The 23,624-nt window shown below is 40.3% G+C and overlaps 1 protein-coding gene across 2 annotated transcripts in view; it reads right to left on the bottom strand.

Moving 5' to 3' along the window:
• The window catches only part of SUPT3H (SPT3 homolog, SAGA and STAGA complex component), a 3,063,171-nt gene that overhangs the window by 424,944 nt on the left and 2,614,603 nt on the right, over positions 1–23,624 (bottom strand). Inside the window, exon 11 of one of the 2 annotated variants that reach the window (XM_044062652.1) lies at positions 11,528–11,577. The exons of the other annotated variant lie outside the window; for it this stretch is intronic. Coding sequence (XP_043918587.1) covers positions 11,528–11,577 — 50 coding nt within the window. The remainder of the gene's footprint in view (positions 1–11,527; positions 11,578–23,624) is intronic. 2 annotated transcript variants of the gene reach the window in all.

Genomic DNA, 23,624 nt, shown 5'->3' on the forward strand with positions numbered 1-23,624 from the left:
AACACCAGCCTCATCAAGTATCTCAACTCAAAAATATGCCATTTGCGGTTAAAAACTCCAGCTCTACAAGTTGCCCCTAACCCTACATACAAAGCTTGCGCAACCGCCTGCCTGAAGGCAACTATGCCTGACATACAAAGCTATGTGCCCTCCATGCTCACCATGTCCCACGCCTAAAACACCCAAAAAGACTGCCTGCCTCAGAACAAAAATAAATAGAACTTCGCTAGAGACAGGCTCATGGAACAGAGGCTCCCTTCGCTTCTGGAGGCAGATTCCTCACATCTGAGGGAGAGCACCTCACTGGAATCTCTTCAAGAGAATCTCTTCATAGGTGGATGGGGATTGTAGGTATGTCCCAGGGTATACTTAGAGGCATGGTAAAGAGAAACACAGCAACAAAAAAAAAAAAGGGCACAGTATACTCAAATCAAGGGGTATGGGAGGGCGTAAGCCATACAGAAGGCTTAATGTGCCCCAGGGCAGATAGCCTAGTATGAACCTATGAACCTATATATACAAGACATTTGTGTTACAAATGTATTAGAACTGTATGTCGTGTATATAAAGCTGCTTGTACAGATGTGTGTGTTGAAAAGGTATTTGTAAAAGTGCTGTGTTTAAAATGTATCCACAGTGTGCCCTGCTGGAAGAGAACAGAAATGTACACGCACAATTATAACTGTTTAAATGTATATGTTTTAACGAGCGGCCACAGTAGTGCAGCGGTTAGTGTTGTCGCCTCACAGCAAGAGGTTCTCTGGTTCGATCCTTGGCTGGGGTGCCTTCTGTGTGGAGTCTGCATGTCCTCCTTGTGGTTGCGTGGGTTTCCTTTGGTTGCTCCTGTTTCCTCCCACATCCCAAAGACATGCTGTAGATGGATTGGATACTCTACACTGGCCCTAGGGTGTGTGTGTATGTGTGTGTGTGTGTGTGAATGTGTCTCCCTTCCATTACGGTTGGGCACTGGGCTGGGAACTTGACACCGTAAAACTCCACTGCCAGTCATGAGCGGCAAGTGATTCGCTGAGGCAACCCCTAACTGGGAAAAGCTGAAAGAAGAAGAAATGTATATGTTTTAACAGTCTAGTAAAGTTTAGAAAAATATCTGAAATTAAATTACTTTATAGGATGCAACAAAGAAGCTACTTCTCAAGTTTTCAATGCAGCTAGGGACACAGAGTCTGTTTTAGGAAGCTTTCTGTACTGTCCCTAGAGTGAACTAATTGCTACTTCTGAAGCATGAAGGAATATAATTGTTTTATGACTTCCAGCATCTGTCAAAGATCGGAGGAAAAGCCCTTGTCTGTATATTTTTACAGGTAGATGCTAAATGCTGCCAGCTTCTAGCAATAGAGGTTTTGGCCTGGGAATTAGAAGTCAGATGACCAGAAATGATATCATTATGCAAGCTATCCCAGTAGTAATATTTTAGATATTAATTTGAGAAGTCTCTTAGTGAGACAGGGTATTCTGTATTCAGTCTTGGACCTGACAAGAACCATTCACCACAACATCTGCCTTGCTCTAATATTAAGTTACTAGGGAATAGTATAATTCTCTTAGATACAGTCAGGAATATAGTAAAGTTTAGTTTAGATGTTTTTCTTTATTTATGTGAGCCTGTACTACAATGTTATTTTAAATATTCCCTGTGGTTTTGAACTCTGATGTCATTGAATATATATTAAGTAATGTGTTGTTCTTTTATTACTTATTATTAAATATATTTAAACATTTCATTGTGGCTGATCTGTATAGAGACATTTAAGTTTTGAGAATACTTGCATATTCATTTGGTGACACTGTGTGGGAGACTCCTAAAAGCCTTGCTTTTGGTCAAACTGCCATTTGTATTAATATTAATATTAATATTGCACAGTAAGACTGGACACCCTTTGCTAAGGGCCTTAAAGTAGCTGATAAGGAGTGACTGATGGCAGTGGAAACTGCATAATAGCATGGGCAGAAGGGGGCATAGCTAGTAAACCTGTGCTAGCCTTTCCCAGGTGTGTGTGTGTGTGTGTGTGTGTGTGTGTGTGTGTGTGTGTGTGTGTGTAAATCAAACCTCAAAGAATGTGTATTTCAGCTACTTGGGCAGGGACACGAAGCTCTGTCTGGACAGAGAGGGGGGCTGGAGGTCTTGGCTTGGTCACTCAGCTGAGATCTAAACTCTGTAGCTATGCCAGTGTGGAGTCTTACTGGAAATCTGGAGGAAATGAGGAAAAAACAGCCCTGGACTGACTGTGGTCTCTGAGTGCTCTTAAGGGAAATTGCACTTGATGCAGAGAGCTGCATCTGGAAATACTGTGTGTGCTTGTTATCCTCTCAGAGAACGTTCTCCCCACTGGTGCCAGTGGTGAGGATTGAGGCTCCTTGATTACTGGGTCCAGTGGAGGGTCATCACAAATGCCCTTAGCATTAATTTCCCTGGAGGAGATGGGATTGGTAGGATCTCAGAAACATGAAGTCCCAGAGTCGACACTCTGTCTGGAGGTAGAAAAAATATAGTTTTGGTGTGTCCAAATGAGCGCCAATAAACTCTATCAGCTGAACAGGAGTGAGCTGCAATTTTTGTGTGTTGACATTTATGCCAAGAGTGAGAGCCAGTTGTAACAGGTAATCCCTGGCTTGAATGAGTAGATGCCCATTTGAAGTGGTTAGGAGTCAATCGTCGAGATAAGGAAACACATGGAATCCCTGCAGTCTGAGATGAGCTGCCACTACTGCCATGCATTTGGTGAGCACCCTGGGGGATGTGATGAGACCAAACAGAAGCACCCGGAATTGGTAATGACTGGCTCCCAGCCTGAAACAAAAATACCATCTGGGCCGCCTCTCCATTTTGATATGGTGGTATGCATCCTTCACATCTATTGAGCACATCCAGTCATCCATCTTCAGAAGAGGTAGGTTGGATTGGATTGCGACCATCCTGAATTTTGAGATCCTCACTGATTTGTTCAGAGATGTTAGATCCAAAATTGGCCTTATGTCCCCTGTCTTCTTTGTAATAAAAAGAAACGTGAGTAGATGCCCAATCTGACTTGGAGCAGCTTTGTAATTTCTGTCACTGCTGCCTCCCTCTGATTGGGTGGCAAATGTGGGGGGGGGTAAGTCTTTTGCTTGGGAAGATTTAAAAAGGGAATGAAGTATCCTCTAGATAAGATCCTTTGCACCCACTGATCTTTTGTGATGGCTATCCAGGCTTCTGGGTGCAAGGATAAGTGCCCCCAACTGCCTTCAGAGAAGGGCAGTCAGGCAACCCTTTATTAGCGCTGGAATGGTCTGTACGAGGAGGAATCCTGAGACCCTTGATATTGTGGATGCCCTCTGTCCCTGGGGCAGCATTTACAATCATAACTCTTTCTGCCCCTGCCTCTGGAGGAAAAGTTGCAGTGAGATTCCTGAAAAGAACCTTGAGATTTCCTTAACCACAGTTTTTTTTCCTCCATGCTGATCCCTGCAGAAAGATCTTCATGGGGTAGAAAAATGGATTCCAATTGGAGACAAGGTCTGTCCATCTTTCTCGCTGTGGGAGAGTGTGTCATGAACTGTGGGGCCAAACAGAGATGAACCATCAAAGGGTGCATTGACAAAATGATGCCTTGAAAGGTTCCGCAAAGTCACACAGCTGCAACCAAGCATGGCACCTAATGGCAATGCCAGAAATGGCAGCCCTAGAGGTGCCTTCTGCCACATGGGCAATCAGCCTCCTGGACAAATTAGTCATGGATTGGAGAGTGGCCATTCTGGACAAAAAGGTCTGGTGCTCCTCTTCAGACATGGACTCAGGGATTGAGCTAGAGAGTTCTTTATTCAAGTCCCTCTGTAGCCTGGTAAAATGGGATAAGTAGTTCAGTGCTTGTAAAGCAAACCTGGACAAAGTGTAAAGTCTCTTTCCAAACCTGTCCAAAACCCTAGAATCTCTGTTAGTGGGATGGACAGTGGAGCTTTCCTGAGCTAGTTCCTTTCTGGTGGTTGCCTCAACAACCATGGCATCTACTGTGATTCCTTTCATCCAGTACGTCCATGAGGGCACCTAATATCTTATCAGCCCAGTTGGGTACGGGGTCTATAGTGTCCAGATCCTTCCATGCCCTGGTGGAAACTAACTCAATATGAGGATCCACCAGGTGGGACACCCAGGATGTAGATGGGCCTGTGCTGAAGGACTCCAAGAGCACTGACTCCTCTGGGTTAGGGCTTTGGGAGGATGATCCACCATTCTGATGGAGGATCTCTAAGATGTCTGTAAAGGAGACATGGTCAGGTGGAAATCTAGGGGGACTTTCCCCCTCCTTGAATTCAGTGTCTGCAGTAACGGATGCCTGTGGGGAATCCAGGTGTCTCCTTTTACACCTCCTCTTCTGGGAGACCTCCTCGGTGGGTACTCCAGGGAGGTATCAGAAGAAAAATAGGGTTCCACAGTTTGAAGAGGTTTTGGGCTTTCCAGCACTGGCTGTCCCGAGAGGTCTAAATCACAGATTCCATGGGGGAGGGGATCACATCCAACAGTGGAAGAACTGAGAATCCCCCAGGATGGGCGGGAACCCTCGCCAACACCTTGAAGGCAGATGGACTACAAGGATCCGAGAGTCATCGCTTTGGAGCTGAAGCTATCAGATCAGACTTCTCCTGAACCCCTCCAATCGTCTGCTCTGAGGGGGGAGTCACAGCTTAGCTATTGAACGCAGAGGCTCCAACAGGAAGTAACAGCTCTGAAAACCTGGAGTCAAAATCACCCCCCCCCCCCCCAAACCTGACGTGTAACCTTTGGCACCGAGATGCACTCAGCCCAGAAGCTGTCAGGGGAAACAGTATGACTCAAAGTGGTAACTACTCTCAGATCCGATGTCTCAGTTCTCAAGGTCATCAGATCCAACAACTCCGATGCAAGAAGCCAGATCAGAGAAGGAGCCACGGGATGAACAGGGGAATGTCTGCTCACAGATCTGAAAGGGGATGGAGCCGGCAGAACCCCCATCTGAATCTGTGGCTTGAGAAATTGCCTCATCAATCTATCCACCTCATGCTCAGACAAGCTACGGGTAGACATGATGGAGGAGGCCTCCTTGGGAGGAGAGTGCCACAATGAATCACCAGGCTTCGAGGAGTCAGGAGCATGGACAGCTGAGGGAGAGGAAACCCTCCCCCACATATCTCACAAAAGCTGTCTAGGTGCGCTGGGCCTAGACAGTAAACTCAAGCCCTGTGGGCATCAGATAAGGGAATCTTATGCACACAGGAAGTGCACTTTTTAAACCCCAAAGGTTTATCAGGCTTCTCAGCTATGATAAACCAGATAGCAGAGAAAGGTGAAGTAAAGAAGAAGGACTAAAAGGGAAAAGATAGAAAGACTATCCTGACGGAAGAAAACAGCGGGAAACTAAGCTACACTACAAACTACTAAAAGGAAAAGTTTTTTTTTAAATATAAATAAGCTAGAAAGAAGGTGGGAGGAGAGGAAGGAAGAACAAATAAAAAGACCATCAGATAGCTGACTTACACAAACTTTTAAATCAAGATTGGCAGGAGCAAAGAAATCCCAATGTTTCTCAGGCATGCAGCAAAAGGGATGTGAGGTATTCTGGGAGAATGAGGCATTATGGGATGGAGAGGAGGAGCTTGAGCTTCGAATCTTAGGCTTGGAAAGTGGCCAAGATGGATCCATGGTTGGATCTGACACCCACAGGTCAAGGAACAAATGAAAATGACATCAGATCCTTAGTTTCAACAAGGAGAAGACAGAACCATGCAAATTAAATAGTTCCCATGTTTTTTCTATATGGGCTCAGAACAGAAGAATAGAAGAGTAATGGGTGAAGGGTTAGAACTTACTTGTCTCCCATAGTGTCTTTGGCTGCATTTTTGGTGAGGGGGTCACTCACACTGTAGGATGCTTGCTACTGGAAGGATATCAGTGGGAGAGATAGGTAAAAACTATGCTGCCTAGCAAATAGAAACAGTAACTGGTTGTGGTGGCTCCTAGGCTGAACCCAGGTGCAATCCATCACACAAGCAGGCCGGCATATTCACATTTGTTTCTATCTGAAATAAAATTTTATACATTAAACTTTTTTTCCTAAAATAACATTGTATACTTAAAATGTTTACTCGAGAGGACCTAGCACTCTAGTATATTTTGCTTTACTTGAGATGGGTCTGTATTTAATTAACCTTTAAGGTATTTAATTAAAAATATAACTATATGTTTATCTGACATTTCTATACACGCGCAGGGTGCCACTCTTTAAATGATTATCAGGGAATAACATTTTCATGCTTTACTAACTTAAATTAGCATGCAGAAAACTGCACATCTTCTTGCTAGAACTTGAGAACACCAGCTGTTTTAAGCCTTACAACGATTAGCTTTGTTGACAATATAAGGCTGGACTGTGTGGCATATAAATTTCTATCCCAATTTGCAGAATAAATCATTTTATTAAAAAACTACAAGAACTGTTGCAATGAATTTGACAAACTAATTTTAGAAACAGACATGTTAGTCAAATGCACAGTTTCTTTAAAATACATGGCAACTTTCACAGTTTGTAAAATGTGGACAGCTTTAAAGTTAAACCTCTGTTTCTGGAAAGATGAATGTCTTACACAGTGATCAACAAGTCTTTACTCATCATAAAGGAAGCTATAAATTTTGACGGTGTCCTCCTCGAGTAAGGGGAGCAATTTATCTTCTAGAGCAGAACTATTTAAAAATACAACAAGATTCATTTAAAGCAGCAGGCATACAAAAACTTCATTTTTCATACTGCAAGCAAGGTCCAAAATGCATGTGGGAAATCTATTCTTATCTGTTCATGCTGCAATGATACAGTACTGTCATCACTGTTACTGCACCTAAATATTTGCTGCGCTGTGGAGAATGCCAGCATAATTGTAAATAAATTCAAAAGTTATACAGCTTTTTTCCAAAGTCTCAAACTAATTAATCTTATCTTATGACATTTAGCTGCAGAAACATTTGGCTGTTTCATAAAATGAAGTACATCTGAGTCAGTAAAATTCTGCTTTTGCATCAGATTTTCAGCCCACATTATCAAATGACCCTTGAGCTTTCTGGGACTCCACCCAGCGTCAGATCTGCAAGGATATAATCAGTTGCTGATTATACTTTGTAGTTCAAGGCTCTCGTCCACTTGTTGCTCTTTGTGCCAAATAATTAAACTTTAATTCAACCTTAATGTACTTCTGTTGACATATACTAAACATCTCTGCAATTCCATTTCTGATGTACTTCACACATTTCTTTTGTTCATTTAATTTTTCAGTTTTCATTTCTTTCTTTAGTTATTTTTGCTCTCTTCCTCTAACTCTCTAGCAAGTTCAGAGAGCAGGCAGACATACTGGTTAAGTAAGACTAACAGAAAAATAGTAAATAGAAAGAACAGATCAAAGATCTGTACATATGTGCAGAATAGGGAAAAAGCGGCAGGTTTAATGCAGAAAACACTAATGAAAGCTCAAGAAGTAGCTTGACGGCAGGAAAGACAGAAGAATGCTGGGGACAGGAGACGCAGTCCTTCACTTTGTCTTTGAAAAAGTAAGCTATGTGCAAGGTGATCATCAGTGGAATATTAGAGCAGTGTGGTCACTGATCAATGCAATAGGGAATATGTCAAAAAATTCTAAGCTAAAGTGATACCTACCAAAAGGGTACATAGTACTACAGCCACCAAGTAATGCATTTGCTCTGCAGGATCGTGACTGCAGTCATGCACAGGCCACATAAGCTATGACAGACCAATTCATTTTTAAAGTGTTGCATGTTCACTTGTGCAGATCAGTGTAATAATATGATCTTTTTTTGTCAATCTGCAAAAATAACATGGAAATCAATACAACAAAGATGCAAATGGATCACTGAACAACTTTAGACAGCATATTTGTATATAGTTTACATAAAAAAGTTACAGCTTGGAGAAATGAACCATAAATGAACTAGAAAATGGGCCATTTAAACAGACAAATGTATTCAGATGGGTGCATGCCTGCGACATTGCTAGTTACTCAATTAAAGACTTATAGTATGAAAATTTTATTTTGTGCCTTACATACTTAATTACATATTTATGATATATGTACTGTACATAAAATGACACACTTGGGTGGAGTAGCAATATAGGAGCTTTATGTACATATTTGAAAATCTGGCATGACTCCTGGCTGACTATATGACTTCCAAAGCTGGAAATCACAGGAGCACTGTCTTTAAACTTGCTTTTCCTTGATCTATGTTCTAATTCAGAAAAAAAACACAGAAGTAGCGCAGACAGCTCTTAAAAGGCAACCTATAATTTTTACTCTGACTATATATGATCTCCAGATGATGGGAGGCAGCTAGACAAGGTTAGTACAAGTAGCTGATGCACTGCAATCTTCTTCTAATGGGGTGGGATGCATAACAGCTGAGAACCTTCCAGCAACTAACAGCCTTGTGGCAGTGTGAGTCAGCAAAGGAAATAAAGAAATGGGAATACTCTTTACATGAAAAACAGAAAAAAGTAAGCACCTAGTTTTTAATCATTTATTGTTAATCCTACACCAGTCTGGGCTGTGAAAGACAAGCACAATGTTACAAGTGTATATCCAGAAGGGCTACCTATTGAAATGTTGGCACTCAAAATGCCAAGTGCTGACATAAAAAAAGAAAAGGAAAAAAATCAGATATGCAGAAGATCATCAGATGTGGTGGGTAAGCTGTTCACACCCCCAAACTTACATATACCAACACTGATGTTGCCATACCTCGGAGAAAAGGGAATATTCCAAGAAATGGCCATCTCAGACTTATCCTATGTACGTTTGTTTTTCCAGCCATTCAATGTCTACATTTTGGGACTCGCTCCATTAGTTCCTGATATTTCAGATGGTTATGATCCACAAGTCCCCTCAAGGGAGAAGAGTAAACTTCTTGATAAGATTCATAAAATGGAAATCAGATGGATTTACTGGGTTAGACAAAATAACCATGCTGTGTGTTACAAAAATAAGAAAAAAAATCTGTTTGCAGTCTAAGAGCCCTATTTAATAACTCACTCAAATAAAATGTGGTTAGAGAACAGCGGAAGTGGGAAGACTTGCTTCAGAACATGGGGCAGTAAGGCTAACCTAATTAGAGACAAAAGAAAGTCACCCAACTATATAACTGAAGGCACAATTTTAAGGTGCACAGCTTGGAAGAGTGGAAACTAGTTGGTTAACAGAAATACTACAAGTTGGCTTTTATATGGGAAAGATGGCCCTCAAGTGTACTGCCACTGCCACACCATACAGATAAGGGCATAAGCTGCTAAGAATGAGATTTGTGGTACAAGGAAGCATAACAGGGGTCTGTGGAGAATAAAATGAAGGTGTGAGAAACTGCTGACCCTGGAGTACAGCTGAAATAATGAAGTTCTGAACAAATATGTAAAGCTGGAGCTGGATGTAACAAGCATCAGACATTGGTTGGAACATACATAGTGGAACTAATATTAACAATTCTGCTTACAAATAAGAAAATGGGAACACACTCACTTCATAACACTTTGGATTGATGATAGATTAGAGAAGGGAGCTAAAGGTTAATGCAGCAGATTTCTCTAACAGTTTATCAGGAAATTACACTAGCATAGTGTGTACTCTACTCAGATTTTTACCAAGATTTTTATACCATGGCTGCACAATGCTGACTTAACTTTTAAAAGAAAATTTAGAAATTTAATGGTATACCATAAGGTGACAAACTGTGGAAAAATATATGAAATTATACACAGCACAGGGTGATAAAAAAGAGAGTGCTTTCTCTGAGTTAGAAGGTGATCAGTTTATTAGGTCATAGCTGTCAAGTTTGGTGGATTCTGCTGCTCTTATTTCCTAATAAAAATGCAAATAAGCTGTAACAGCTGCTTTATCCCCAACATCAAAAATTACTAAATGGGTACATTTTATCAGGACATATAAATAATGCACAGACCTGAAAAGAAATGTGATGTGGTTCTAGGACAACTACGTTTTGAAGCAAACTACAAATCATATAACCAGGGTATAATAACCTAGAAGCCAAGAACAAAATGGAAGTAAATACATCAAAACTCATAACTAAAATAAACTAGGAAAAGAAGACATTAATACCAATGATATCAGAAGCAAACATATTACGCAAATTTTAATACTGCAGAGTGGCAAGCTTTGACAGAAATTAAAAGGACATGGGTTATGTGGAGGGAGATCACTAGCAAAAATAAGATGAGAAGTTTTTGCTCTTCAGATCATACTTGAATTATCACCAAGAAATTCATGTCCAGTCAGAGTCAGTCATTTGATCTCTTATTTATAGGGTTGCCACCTTTTCAGATGGCCAAAGTGGGACAATTGTGGTACAAACATCAGATTTTTCAGGCCAAAACATACCCACGGCCAGTACAAGGGATAGAACTTCACTTTTTTGCCTAAATAAAAGCATATTCTTGTAGCATTTTAGTTGCTTATTCTGTTTCTTATAACATTTAGGCATTTCAGATACAGAATAACTGTTTTATGCAACTATTACATAAAATATAGGAAATAATTTTACCCTAATATTTCAGGACAGTTGCCATTCTTACAATATTTTTGCAGGACACAACTGCCCAAAGAGGTTCTGTCCCTCACAAAGTGGGACGTGTGGTAACCGTACTTATTTATTGACATTTGGTCACGAGACCCTTTTTAGCCACTGGAGCCTGTAACAGCAACATTATAGTGTACCAAATATTCAGAGATACAAACCTAGTTAAAAAAAGCAAACTATAGACAATGCAGATAGAAAAAGACAATAAAATGCAGACTTACAACACATATTTTGAGTAAATAAATATTTAAAATACAGACTGACAACTGCAGATTTGCAAACAATATTATGAATGCAGGAAAGCACATAATTTGGTAGTGGGATTTTCCTTTACTATTGGGTTTACAGAGTATAACTGTTTTGTGCTTTACAATTAGCAATTTAAAAATATTCAATATCATCACACATGCTAAAAATAATATAGTATTTACAATACAGGTTTTGATGTCAAAGCAGGAAAGCAATAATAATGTTCCCATGAACATAATTTAGAGAACATGCATAAATTAACTAATCTGGAGAAAAAGCTATGTTAGAGACAGCAATGATGGGAAAAGCTTAAGAATGCTGGAACATTTTACATGAGTTGCATAAGTGTATCTCACCACTTAGCAGTCTTTTAAGGAACTTAAGAGTGACAATGATAACACTAACATCAACCAAAACTGAACCCTAGATAAACCTGCAATGGTGCCAATCAAGTCAAACAGTAATATAAATTGAATCTTAAAGCTGTGGTTTCCATTCCATGAAATGTATTTTTCCATAACACTGTTTGGAAAAGGTGTGTTGCTACCCTTATACCCTCCTCTTTTTAAGAATGAAAGGTTAAGGGGAACCTAATTTGTAATATTGTTAATGGGGGATATGTTTACACGGATGCATTTGGTGCTTACAAATGTATCATACCTGCACAATCCAGTGTTCATAATCATCTGATGAATGTCTTCATACATACACTGGAAGACAGAGTGCAGAGCAAAACCCTCTAAATACATCTTGGGATAAAGAACATAACTGAGACAACCATATGTCACAAAAACATGCAGATGAATAAGAAAACATGGCGTGATGGTAGCAAAGGATGTATGTATTTAAGTTTTGCTAACTAGGTTAATCCTTTATGGTATTAAGACCATGTCCAACTTCAGGAGTGATGTGGGGTTAGGTGCATTGCTCAATGCATCAACAATTTAAAATTTGCATTCTTTTTAGGAAATAAGAGAGAAGAATCCTCCTCTCCTGAGATCCCATGACCTAATAAGCCGATCACCTTCCATAACTCAGAGAGCACACTCCATCAGCCTGAAGAAAAGGCAGACACTTAAGAAAACACTTCTGGTAAAACAGTGATATGTTTCAAAATATACTCTAGTTCAAACAAAAGAAGGTAGAAGGAAACTAGAAAAAAGACAAGGGCAGGCCAAGTAAACATAGCGGTATACTCTACCATTACAAGTTATGTTTTGATAACACAAACAAAAACAATATGATAGGTGAATCAAAAATGAAATTCAATGTCTAAAATGTTAACAGAAGCCGTAGTGCTTTCAGTGGGAGAATAACAGGCAAACATATAAGGGGAATCAGGTGGAGTTGAAAAGTAAGAAGGAAGGAGGAGTCAGAGTATTGTGTTTGGGTGTGCTGTGTTAACCTTTCTACTCAGTCCTGATTTAGGCAACTATGTCTTGTGGTGCTGGTGGTGGGGAATAAGAAATGTCCAGTTATTTTAGGAGAAACATCTGTTTAATATTTTCTGTAAATATGACAGAAACCTAACAGACTGCCGGTGCTGTTCATGAAGACTGTGTTCTGGGGTGTAGGGCTGGTGTGCCACAGGATGGTGTAACCAAATCCCTTTGTCATTCACAGCAAAGGTACATGAAGAGGAAAGGCACTGTATGCAGTTTTACCCCACTGTACATCCATAGTGCTCCATATATGGGTTACATATGCAGATCATCTACCTCCCCAGTCATACAAGATTCACAAACAATGCATCATCTGTGTACCAGGTGGTTCCAATAAGATAACCTAAGAGACTCCAGACGTATAACCACATGGTGCTGAACTTGTCTGAGTTGAGCAAAATTATCAGCACTAGATTCAAAGAGAAGGAAATCCTTTGAATAGTATGGAAAACTCAAAACCCCACAGATAATTCAGTTTTCCAAGGTGATGGTAACATTGTTACTACAGTGATGTTGCTGGACTTCAACAGGACCAAATCAGTTCCTTACCATAGTACAGCAATGAACCTAGCTCGACCATCACACCTAATGAGAGACACATTTCTATTAACAATTCTTAGGCATGATGGAACAGCACAGTACAAATTACAGCAGTAAATTAGTAAAGAATAATATACTGTATTAGCTACAAATGGCAAGATTTATATAGGTTCATAGGTTCATAGGTTCATACTAGGCTATCTGCCCAAGGGCATTTATAAGCCTAGCCCATAGTTATGTGGCTTTCGCCACCCATTTAGTTTGAATAAAAACTATGCCTATCATTTTTCTGTGCCTCTGTCAAGCAGTGACACTGAAGTAATCCCTGGGGTATATCTGCGATCTCCCATCCATTGGTCAAGATTCCTCTTGAACAAGGCCAGCGAGGTGCTCTGCCTCACATGTACCGGGATTTTGTTCCACAGCATAGGGAGTCTCTGGGTGATGAATCTGTCCCTCCAGCATGTTCTATTTATAACCGTGTCAAGGTTTAAGTCTGCCGCCCTTGTGGTTCTGAGGGATCTAGATTTTTTTGAGGTGAAGCATATTCATCAAATCTGGGTTTGACATGGCCTTATATGTCAGGCACAGGTCACCTCTGAGCAAGCGGTATGAGACTGAATAAAGCTGGAGTTCTTTCAGTCGGGCAGCATAAGACATATTTTTGAGACCCTTTATCCTTTTGGTGAGGAACTTTTGGGGCCTTTCAAGCTGCATCAGGTGTCTGGTCAGATACATTCCAAAAGGGGCATTGTACTCAATCATAGGTCTAATGAGTGATGAGTACAGGGACGATGACCTCCCTTGATCTAGATGTGAATCCCTTCATGATCAGGTGGGCGATATAGAAGGTTTTCCTAACTACTTTAGCAACATGAGTGTCAAACGAAAGACTACTGTCAACTTGGGTCCCCAGATCCCTGATGACTTTTTCTGTGCTCAGTGGATTGTCACCTATATGGTAGCTAGGGGTAACCTTGTTTTTCCCGAAGGGTATGACTATGCATTTTTTGGCGTTTAACTTCAGGCCATGGCTCTGGCACCAGTTATCCGTTTCTGTGAGGCCCTTCTGGAGGATATCTGTGTCAGATGTGTTGATTATGGCGCCCAGTTTGCAGTCATCTGCAAACTTTGTCAGCCATAACCCTCCTGTGTTTGCTTGTACTTCAGAAAAGTAGATGCCGAACAAGAGTGGACCCAGGACAGAGCCCTGTGGGACACCACTTGTGACAGGCTTTGAGTCTGACATGGCTCCAGCAACTCTGACCCTGTGGGTTCTGTCGCTTAGCCAGTTTGCAACCCATCTTGTGATGTATGGGTTTACATTCAAGCTGATGAGTTTTCGATGATACCTGAGTGGGGTATTGTGTCGAAGGCCTTTGCCAGGTCGAGGTAGGCTGTATGGACTGCCTTTCCCTCATCAATGGCCTTGGTGACTGTCTCAAAAAGTCAACCAAGTTTAAGAGGCAGGATCTGCCTTTGACAAAGCCAAACTGGGTTGGATCCAAAGTCTGCAAGTTCCCTATGTCTTTATTTATGAGTTCCATTATGATCCTCTCCATGGCTTTGCAGATAAGGCTTGTCAAGCTAATGGGGCGGTAATTTCCAGGGTCTGTGGAGGCACCGCCTTATGAAGTGGGACCACAGTTGCTGTATGTCACTCCTTGGGTACATATCCTGAGGTGAGGCTAAGATTAAACAGCTGTCCTAACTGTGGGTTTAATTCCTCGTTGAGTTCATGAAGCACACAGCCGGGACACCATCCGGTCCCATGGATGCTGTGTTTTTGCCTTAGTGAGGGCAGTTCTCACCTGGGCATTGGAGATGTTTGGGGCTACAATCCTCTGGAATAGATATCTCTCCTTTTGGGGAGGGGAGAAGTTTGCACTGAACCTGTCAGCCAGTATGTTAGCAATGTGTGTAGGTTCAGTAATTTTCACATCATTTTGAACTAATTCTGAGCATATCTGGGAGTTTCCTCCTAGGTTTCTAACATAGCTAAAGAAGGCCTTATGATTGTCTTTAGAGTCCTTGGCGATTTTTCTCTCAAAATTTGCCTTGGATGATTTTATGAGAGCTCTTAGTTTTTACTTATAATGATCAAAGGTGTCTTACCTTTCAAGGATTTTGCTCTATCTTGTAGTAGCTTCCTCCTTTTGTTGTAGAGCTTGTTTATGGCTGGGGTCCACCAGACTGGACGCTTGCCTTTGGTACAGAGAGTCTTAGTTTTGTTTGGGATTGCCTGATCCATGCAGTCCTGTAGGTGCTGGTAGAAGGCATTTGTAAGTGATTCAGCGGTTTGAGTAATGTTTACCACTGGCTCAGGGGCCTTAAAGGAGACCACACTAGTTTTTAGAAGTGTGAAATCGGCTTTTGAGAAGTTTTTCACTGTGGTCTTTTTGTTTCAGGTGGGGGGATGAGGACCTCCAGCGAGATTAGTTTATGATCTGATCTCACCAGTGAGGGGTATACTTGCGGTGTTGAACATTTTGATCCCATGTTGGTGATGATGAGATCAAGTATGTTTTCACCTCTTGTGGGGATGGTGACTAGTTGTTCCATGGCATTTGAGTTTATGAACTCCAGGAATCTTTGGGTTAGAGTGTTCGGGCTTGAGTAGTGTTCCCAGTCTATATTAGGGTAGTTGAAGTCACCTAGTATGATGGTGTTTGGAGATACATTTATCCCCTCCAATGTTTTCAGGAAGGCCATGTGAGGTTCCTGAGTTTGAGAGGGTGGCCTGTAACATGCTACAAATTGCAGAGCAGTCTTGCCTATGGTTAATTGCACCTGGATGGTCTCAGATGCATCGTGCGTTGCCACCAACCTTGAGGTGTGGGTGTCCTTTATGAATATGGACACCCCCTCCTTTCTTGGTGTTGTCCGGATTTTGGGGCGGGCATGATATGAGGTGAAACCTGTTAGTGCTGGGGTGCTCTCAGGAGCCTTGAACCAGGTTTCTGTCACAGCACAGACATCGATGTTCTCCATATTGAGAAGGGCCTCGAGTGCGTGCATCTTGAGATTGAGACTTCTGGCATTGAGCAGCATTACCCTTAGTTTTTTTCCTTTTTGGTGTTCTAGGGTGGTAGGTTTAGAATTTGAGCCTTGCCTAAAAAAGGCACTATGGGGGTGGCAGGAGCCTTTGCCAATATCCGGAAGCTAAGTTGTGGTTCTTGGCTGTTCTGCACAGTGCTGTCAAGCTACACAGTGCTTCTCCATCAGGGGCATCAGTGCACATAATACATCACTGTGTGGTACGTGCAGTGGTACGTGGTTCATAAACATAGCATTCTTCTGTACACCATAGGTTAGTATCAAAACAGATACTCATCTGTGCATTATATTTATGAATGCCAGGGCCCATCTCAAACACCTTAAGCAAGCAATATCATCCTCAATGGTGCTGTAAGGCCAGATGTCACAGGCGGAGAACTTTACTACCCCTGGAAGGGCATTATTTCCCCTAATAATGCACTCCCTGGAGGCTATTATTGAGCTTAGAAAATGGGCTGTTAAATTGCTTTGCATTGGTTATTACTATATCAGTTAGAAAGTGAAGTTTATTTGCCAACCTGTAGTCTATATGAAAGCAATGGCAAGTTACACAAATTTTCTTAGGCTCAGTAGGAAATAAGACCTTAAACTGTCAGAGGAAGTTTGAAAAAGAAGAAATAGTTTAAATGTCTTAAAACAATATTCATGGCATTCTGGATTTACCAGGTATACTGTAAGCAGACTAAACAAACTGATTATGTATTTGCAGTTGTATCAATTATATTAACCATGCAGTGAAGTTAAGAATGTACATTTGGGAACTTTTGATTTAAATGTTAATATTAGAAAGTCGTGTTTTATGCTCATTGTATGTCCATCTCTGTTGACATAAAGGGGATAAAACTAAGTTAGAATTTTAAGTGAATGATGGTAGTTACTAGGCATTACAGAGGTGGGGCCTACCGATAAAGTATAACACTACAGACAACAGTAGGCAATATTTTACTTGAGAGCCACACCAGTTCGTTTTGCGCAGAAGTGGGCGTGTCGCAAATTGAGTGGCAACCCGGTCTGCATATGTAATTAGCTTCCCTGTAATCGCGTGTGCATACATGATGTGAGAATATTAATGTAAATTAGACGTACATACTACTTCCAAAACACAAACGGGTAATGCACTATAAACCCTTACTGTAGACGATAGAAGAATCAGTTTAATTTATTAACAGTCATCACCTTGTTTGCCATGCAACTGTCTACAGGAAAGACGTATCCAGGTAAAAACGGACTCTGTTTAGAACTTTTATTCTTTTAACGTACCTCACAACAACTTCATCAGAAACAGACACACAGTTCTTAGAATATTAAAGTACCAAATCCAACACATCACATGATCAATTAACTTAATAGTCATTAAACATTGTTTTTTAAAGGTACCAACAAAACAGTTATTAAATTCTTCTATTTTTTTTTAAAAAACATTTGATGTTTGTAACATAATTCAGGCCTGGTGACTTGTCAGAAGATAAAACATATCTGCCACAACGCTTTCTTAACTTAAAAGTCTTGTACCTGGATACATCTTTCCCTTGCCGACAATGTTTTTTGTTTGTTAAACATTATAGTCTGTGGCATCACAAGTGCTCACATATTGGGTAGACTGTTGAGAAAAGTTGATTTAACTGTGGAAAAAAAAACAGATATATGTCATGCAGTTAATAATTCTGAGTTGCACGTTTTATAAATTATAGATGAGGTAAAAGTGTATAAAACTGAAACTGCAGAAATGAAGAGAAATGTAAGCCTAGAAGCTGTAAAACATGTAGACACTTGCATGGCAAACAAGGTGGTGACTGTTAATAAATTAAACCGATTCTGAAGACAATGTTTTACTGTTTTATTTATTGTTATATTACATGTCAGTCCGCTTCGGAGAGAATGCATATTCATGAATGACATATCACGGGGGTGGGTTTTGGGTGGGGCTTGCTACTGCGCATCTGGTGAGGCCATCAAGTAAAATATCGCCCAACAGTATTGCCTTACATGCTGGCCAAGTGTTCTAAGTTTGATAGGTGTGTAAACAGCTAGTTTTATTGTTGGTTAACTGTCGTGCTTTGGATCTAAATGATTAGATAACATACTGTGGTTATTTTAATTTTGAAGAAATTACTTAGATGGGAATGCAGCAATGAATGAATACTTGTAGATGATGCTCTCACTGGGAAGACTGTTAACACTGGATACTGTTTATAAAAGGTGGATTAGTTTCATAACATGAAATGTCACACCTCTAGCAGCAGCATTCACACATCTTGCATTTCAGAGCATTTTCTGAAAAATAAACTTAAAAAGCATAAGATAAGTCCAGGGAAGTAAACCGTGTGGGAAGAAATAGCCAGGGAATTGTTATGGCTTGGCTTGTATAGGCCCTAGGGCCGATAGCCTAGTACCAACCTATAAACAAATGTAAATATTTTGTGATCAATAAAGCCTATTAAAACTGTACAAATAACAATGTTATCAGTAAGAAATATTGTTTACAGGAATAATAGTGCAATCACAGTCTTTTCCATAAATATTGTAATGTATTATAGTGCACACAAACCACAAATTATATTTTTTCTAAACTATCAGAAACAAATTTTTATATCTTGGAAACTATACAACCTAGACATATATTGTTAAAATATTTTTGTTAACCAAACATATCAATATTTAACCGAGTCTTTTAGTAAGAGTTATGAAGAAGTAAAAGAGGAAATAAAGAAGGACATTTCCCAAAGTTACAATTAGATCAGAGGATGCAGGATATATATATATATATATATATATATATATATATATATATGTTCACTATCAAAATCTCAAAGTTGACAAAAAAAAGTATTTAATATTGAAAGTCAACATCGAATTCCTGCATATTAAGTAGGTGAAAATGTCAAATCTGCTGAACGAATTCAGCAGATTCGACATTTTCATCGAATATCAAATATGACGTCCATATAGGAGCAAAGGTAAGTGTAACTACTACACTGCAAATCATGTTTTTGCAGAGGGGCAAGCCCCCCTGCGCCCCCATACCCCCTGTAAACTATATATTCCAATTCCAAGGTCACACTACAGTGACGAAAGGGATACATTTCCCAATCCGCACTGTACTGCGCTCTCTAGTCATATCATCAAGTACATATCAGTGAATGCACAGTGCCATTCGCTGATATGGACTCTCGCTCAATTAACGTTTGGAAACACGTGAAACGGCCAACTGCCGTTCGGCATTCCTGTGTTCACTGAACCTACATTCTAAATTTTGATAGTAAACTATATATATATATATATATATATATATATATATATATATATATATATATATATATATAGATAGATAGATATATTTTTTTGTGTTTGGGGGGGATATGTATGTATATATATATATATATATATATATATATATATATATACATACATACATACATACACACACACACACACACACACACACACACACACACACACACACACGCACACACACGTGTACATGCATACAGAACTGACAGAGTTACTGGAAGCTTCATCCCTAACAGTGGTACAGTATATATTAATTAGAAGGGCATCACAATACAACAGAGAGTAGCACTGTTGTCACATGACAAGAGGTACTTTGGCTTTCACCTGTGATGCTTGTTGTGCAAAGTCTGCATGAGTTTTCTCTGGGTACACCAATTTCCTCACATGTCATTCTACACTGTCTGTTGGTGAATGTGTGTTCACATGCAGTGTGTGTATGACATGGAAGAAGGGCTTTGTAATCTACTTCCATCCCTTAGATGGATACATCCCACATATATTGAGAAAAGTGCTTCCAACTGCAAAGCTACACTGCTAGAGATATGAGGAAACAGATGTGGGTTTACGAAAACATTGTTAGAGATATTTATTCATTTATTTTATTTTACATTTGTTTACTGGGAAAGTCCGACTGGGATAAGACCCATTTTCAGTGGAGGCTCGGGTAGAAAAGCATCACATACAGAGATTATACAAAAAAACTTATAAAAGAAATTATACAAAACGTATACAAAAAATATACAAGACATACAGTACACCATAAATTACATTCTGTGCTATTATACCTGACATTTGTATTATACAGTCATCTGATATAATTCGTTATTGTAGTGTAGACATTAAAGTTTCTCAAAGTAAGCCAAGGAAAGGTTTGCACGGGGAAACTGGATAGACAAAGATGAGGTTAGAGATTATCTAGACATGAGAGAGGGCATAGATTATGAGGTGGTCAGGGAGGAAGAAAAAGTATGACCAGAAGCTAGTAAAACTAGTTAGCCTGGAGTGGTACAGGAACAAAGCCGGGTGTCATTAAGATAATTTGTAAGAATCTTTTTGAATTGGTTGGTATTTGTGTTGGTTCTGATGCTGTGAGGTAGTGAATTCCACCTTGTTGCTACGTGATGAGAAAATAGTGAGTCTCCTGCCGTATTAGTGTATTTGGACACTTGTAGTAGAGATTTATTTGTGGTATGGGGCTGGAGAATATTTAGAAAGGCAGTTTTTTTTCAGGTTGATATACTAGTTTGTGTGCAAATGTTAACTGATTATAGGATAGAAGTTGTGGGAGTTCTAACCTGGAGAGTTTTGTTAAGGAGTGACAGTGGTGGGTATGATGTGGGCAGTCAGTTGCAAATGTAGCTATTTTATTGTAGCATGTTTCAAGTTTAATTAAATCTGTCTTTTTAAGGTTGGTGAGAATTGGGGAAGCATATAGAAGTGTTGATAGAATATGGATTCTAGCAATGGCAACCTTAGAGGCGTTAGATAATTTTTATTTCTGTAAAGAGCAGCCATTTTTTGTTTACTTTCTTGTTTGTGCTATATGTAGGTCAAATCTTAGGTTATCTATTATTACACCTAGCAGTTTTGTTTGTGAATTGGCATTAATTTTAGTATAATTCCTAGCTGTAATGTAGAAGGTGCTTGGGGGGGGGGGGGGGCAGGATCTTGTGGGATGGAAGATCATGAGTTTTGCTTTATTGGGGATGAGTATGAGTTGATGGTTAGAGAGCCATAGCTCGGTATCCAAGGATGATTTTTGGGTTATATCATGGAGGTGTTGCAGGTTATTAGTGGCACATATAAGTGTTGTGCCATCTGCATATTGGATAGATGAAGCCAGTGGGGTAGCACTATGGAGGTTGTTTGTAAAAATAATGAAGAGAAGCGGTCCAAGAACTGAGCCTTGAAGTATTCCTAGTGTGATGGGGGGGGGGGTAGGTATGGGGAAACAAAACTGGGTTTACAAAAACACTATTTTGCTCATGTACAAGTCCCAGGCCATTTAAAAATTATCTTGAAAATGTAATGACAGCAGTAATGTAATACACAAAATGGCTGGTTTACTTATATGCAAATGATACAGGGTATGATATAAAGCTAAGATGTGCAAGGTTGGAATGTTCAATATTTTTCTTGATGTTAACTAAAAAAAAAAAAAGAGTTATAATAAGTAAAAAGAAAGTTAGTGACTTACCAGCAGTGGAGGGAGTTACAAAAATTATGGATGAACTTGACAGATGAGAATTTTAAAGACAAGAAAACTTAATTGGGCCAGTATACAGAAAAAAGTTACCACAGAAGATGTATACAGATATAACTGTTGGACAATAAAACAAGTACTGAGTACATGAATATAAAATGGTGGACATAATAGCTAAGGTCTTTGCCTCCTAAGCACAAGGTAGAGGGGATCACTCTTGACCATACCTGTGTGGAGTTTGCAGTCTCTCCCTATGTCTGCATGGAAATACTCCAGCTCCCCAAAACATGATGTGTGTTTTCAGGTCAAGGTTTGAACTAGAGAGGTATGACTCATGTCCTTGCTAAGATGAGTGACACCCATCCCTGCAAAACTGGTGAGATTGTGTAAATCAGACTCACTTCTGGAAGGACTAATCCACAGCAAATTCCCCAAGTTCCATGTACAAATATTTCTGGCATACTCATCCATCCAGAACCCCCCCCTTTCACATTTTTGCACATGGGGTTGGGGTGTCACTTCAACAGTACCAATCTGTAGAGCCAAGGTTCACACCGCTGGGTGGCTACCCCTGCCGCAGACATTCTTCCACTCTGAACACTCACACCTATGGCCAGTTTAGTGTGTCCAAACCACTTACTGCATGTCTTTGGAATGTAGAAGAAAACTGCAGCACCTGGAGGAAATTCATGTGAACATAAGGAAGATGTGCATGCAAAATCTGAAGGTAATGCTACTCAATGCTAGAAGTCTAAACCTCAAATTGCACTCTCTCGAGGCACTCCTAAAAATGGAGAACATCGATATCTGTGCAGTAACTGAGACCTGGTTCAAGGCTCCAGAGAGCACCCCTGCAATACCAGGCTACAACTCTTACCACACTTTTTGGCCATCAAACCAGGACCGAAACACTAAAGGTGGAGGAGTGTCAATATTCACCAAGGATATTCACACCACCAGGCTAGTTGCCCAACACAATGCATCTGAAATTTTCCAGGTGCAACTAACACTAGGTAAGACTGCAAACCAAACTGTAGCTTGCTACAGATCCCCCACCATACCCAAAGGTTCTCATTACACCTTTCTAAATATACTGGAAAATATTAAGATAGAAACAAACACCCTAATACTGGGTGATTTTAACTACCCTGCCATTAACTGGGAAAACTACTCATGTACCAACACCTTTGCCCAACGGTTCTTGGAATTCATAAATTCCAACGCCCTGGATCAACTAACCAGGGGCTCCAATATCCTAGACCTGGTCATTACCAACATGGGAAATTGATGCTCCACACCTATGGTCACCCCCTCGTTAGTCAAGTCTGACCATAAGCTAATCACCCTTAACATCCACATCCCACCCCCCCAGTAAGGAAACCTCCATAAAAAAACTTCTCCAAAGCCAACTTCGTGCTACTCAAGTCAAGAGTGACACACTTCATGACACCCATGCAGACAGGAACTGAAAGTTCAACTGCTGAATCCTACACTAAGGCACTGTACGAGCACATCCACTCATGCATGAATCGTGCCATCCCAAATAGAACCAAATTCTCTCATCCAAAAAAGGGAAGCCAATCTGGTGGTCCCCTGCCATAAACAAACTTTACAACAAAAGGAAGAAACTGTGGCAGAAAAGAGGAAAATCCCAGGATGCAAATAACTCCCTTACCAGCCTCAGTAAGAAACTGAGATCCCTCATAGAATCCTCCAAAGCTAGTTACGAAAATAAAACTGCCAAAAATTCCAAAGACAACCACAAGGCATTCTATAACTATGTCAAGAATCTAAATGGCAATGCTCAGATCTGCTCTGAGCTAAAACAGAATGGCATTAAATATACTGATCCCAAGGATATTGCCAATATCCTGGCAGATCAATTCAGTGCCAACTTCACCCCCCCTCACCCCCTAAATGGCCCATCTCAATACCGGAAGATTGCCAAATTCTGGTAATATCGGCCACACAGGTAAAAAAAAACGCACTCTCCAAAGCTAAGAATACAGCATCCATGGGACCAGGTGACATCCCGGGCTGTGTACTACATTAACTACAATATGAACTGGCACCTCACCTAAGTGTCATGTTTAATCATAGCCTCACCTCAGGTTTCATGCCCACTGAGTGGCGCAGAGCTACAGTTATCCCACTGCACAAAGGGGGATCCACCTTGGATCCCAGAAACTACTGTCCCATCAGTCTGACAAGCCTTATCTGCAAG

The sequence above is a fragment of the Protopterus annectens genome, chromosome 2.part1, assembly GCF_019279795.1.
Source record: "Protopterus annectens isolate FY-2018-M chromosome 2.part1, PAN1.0, whole genome shotgun sequence".
NCBI classification, from domain to species: domain Eukaryota; kingdom Metazoa; phylum Chordata; order Ceratodontiformes; family Protopteridae; genus Protopterus; species Protopterus annectens.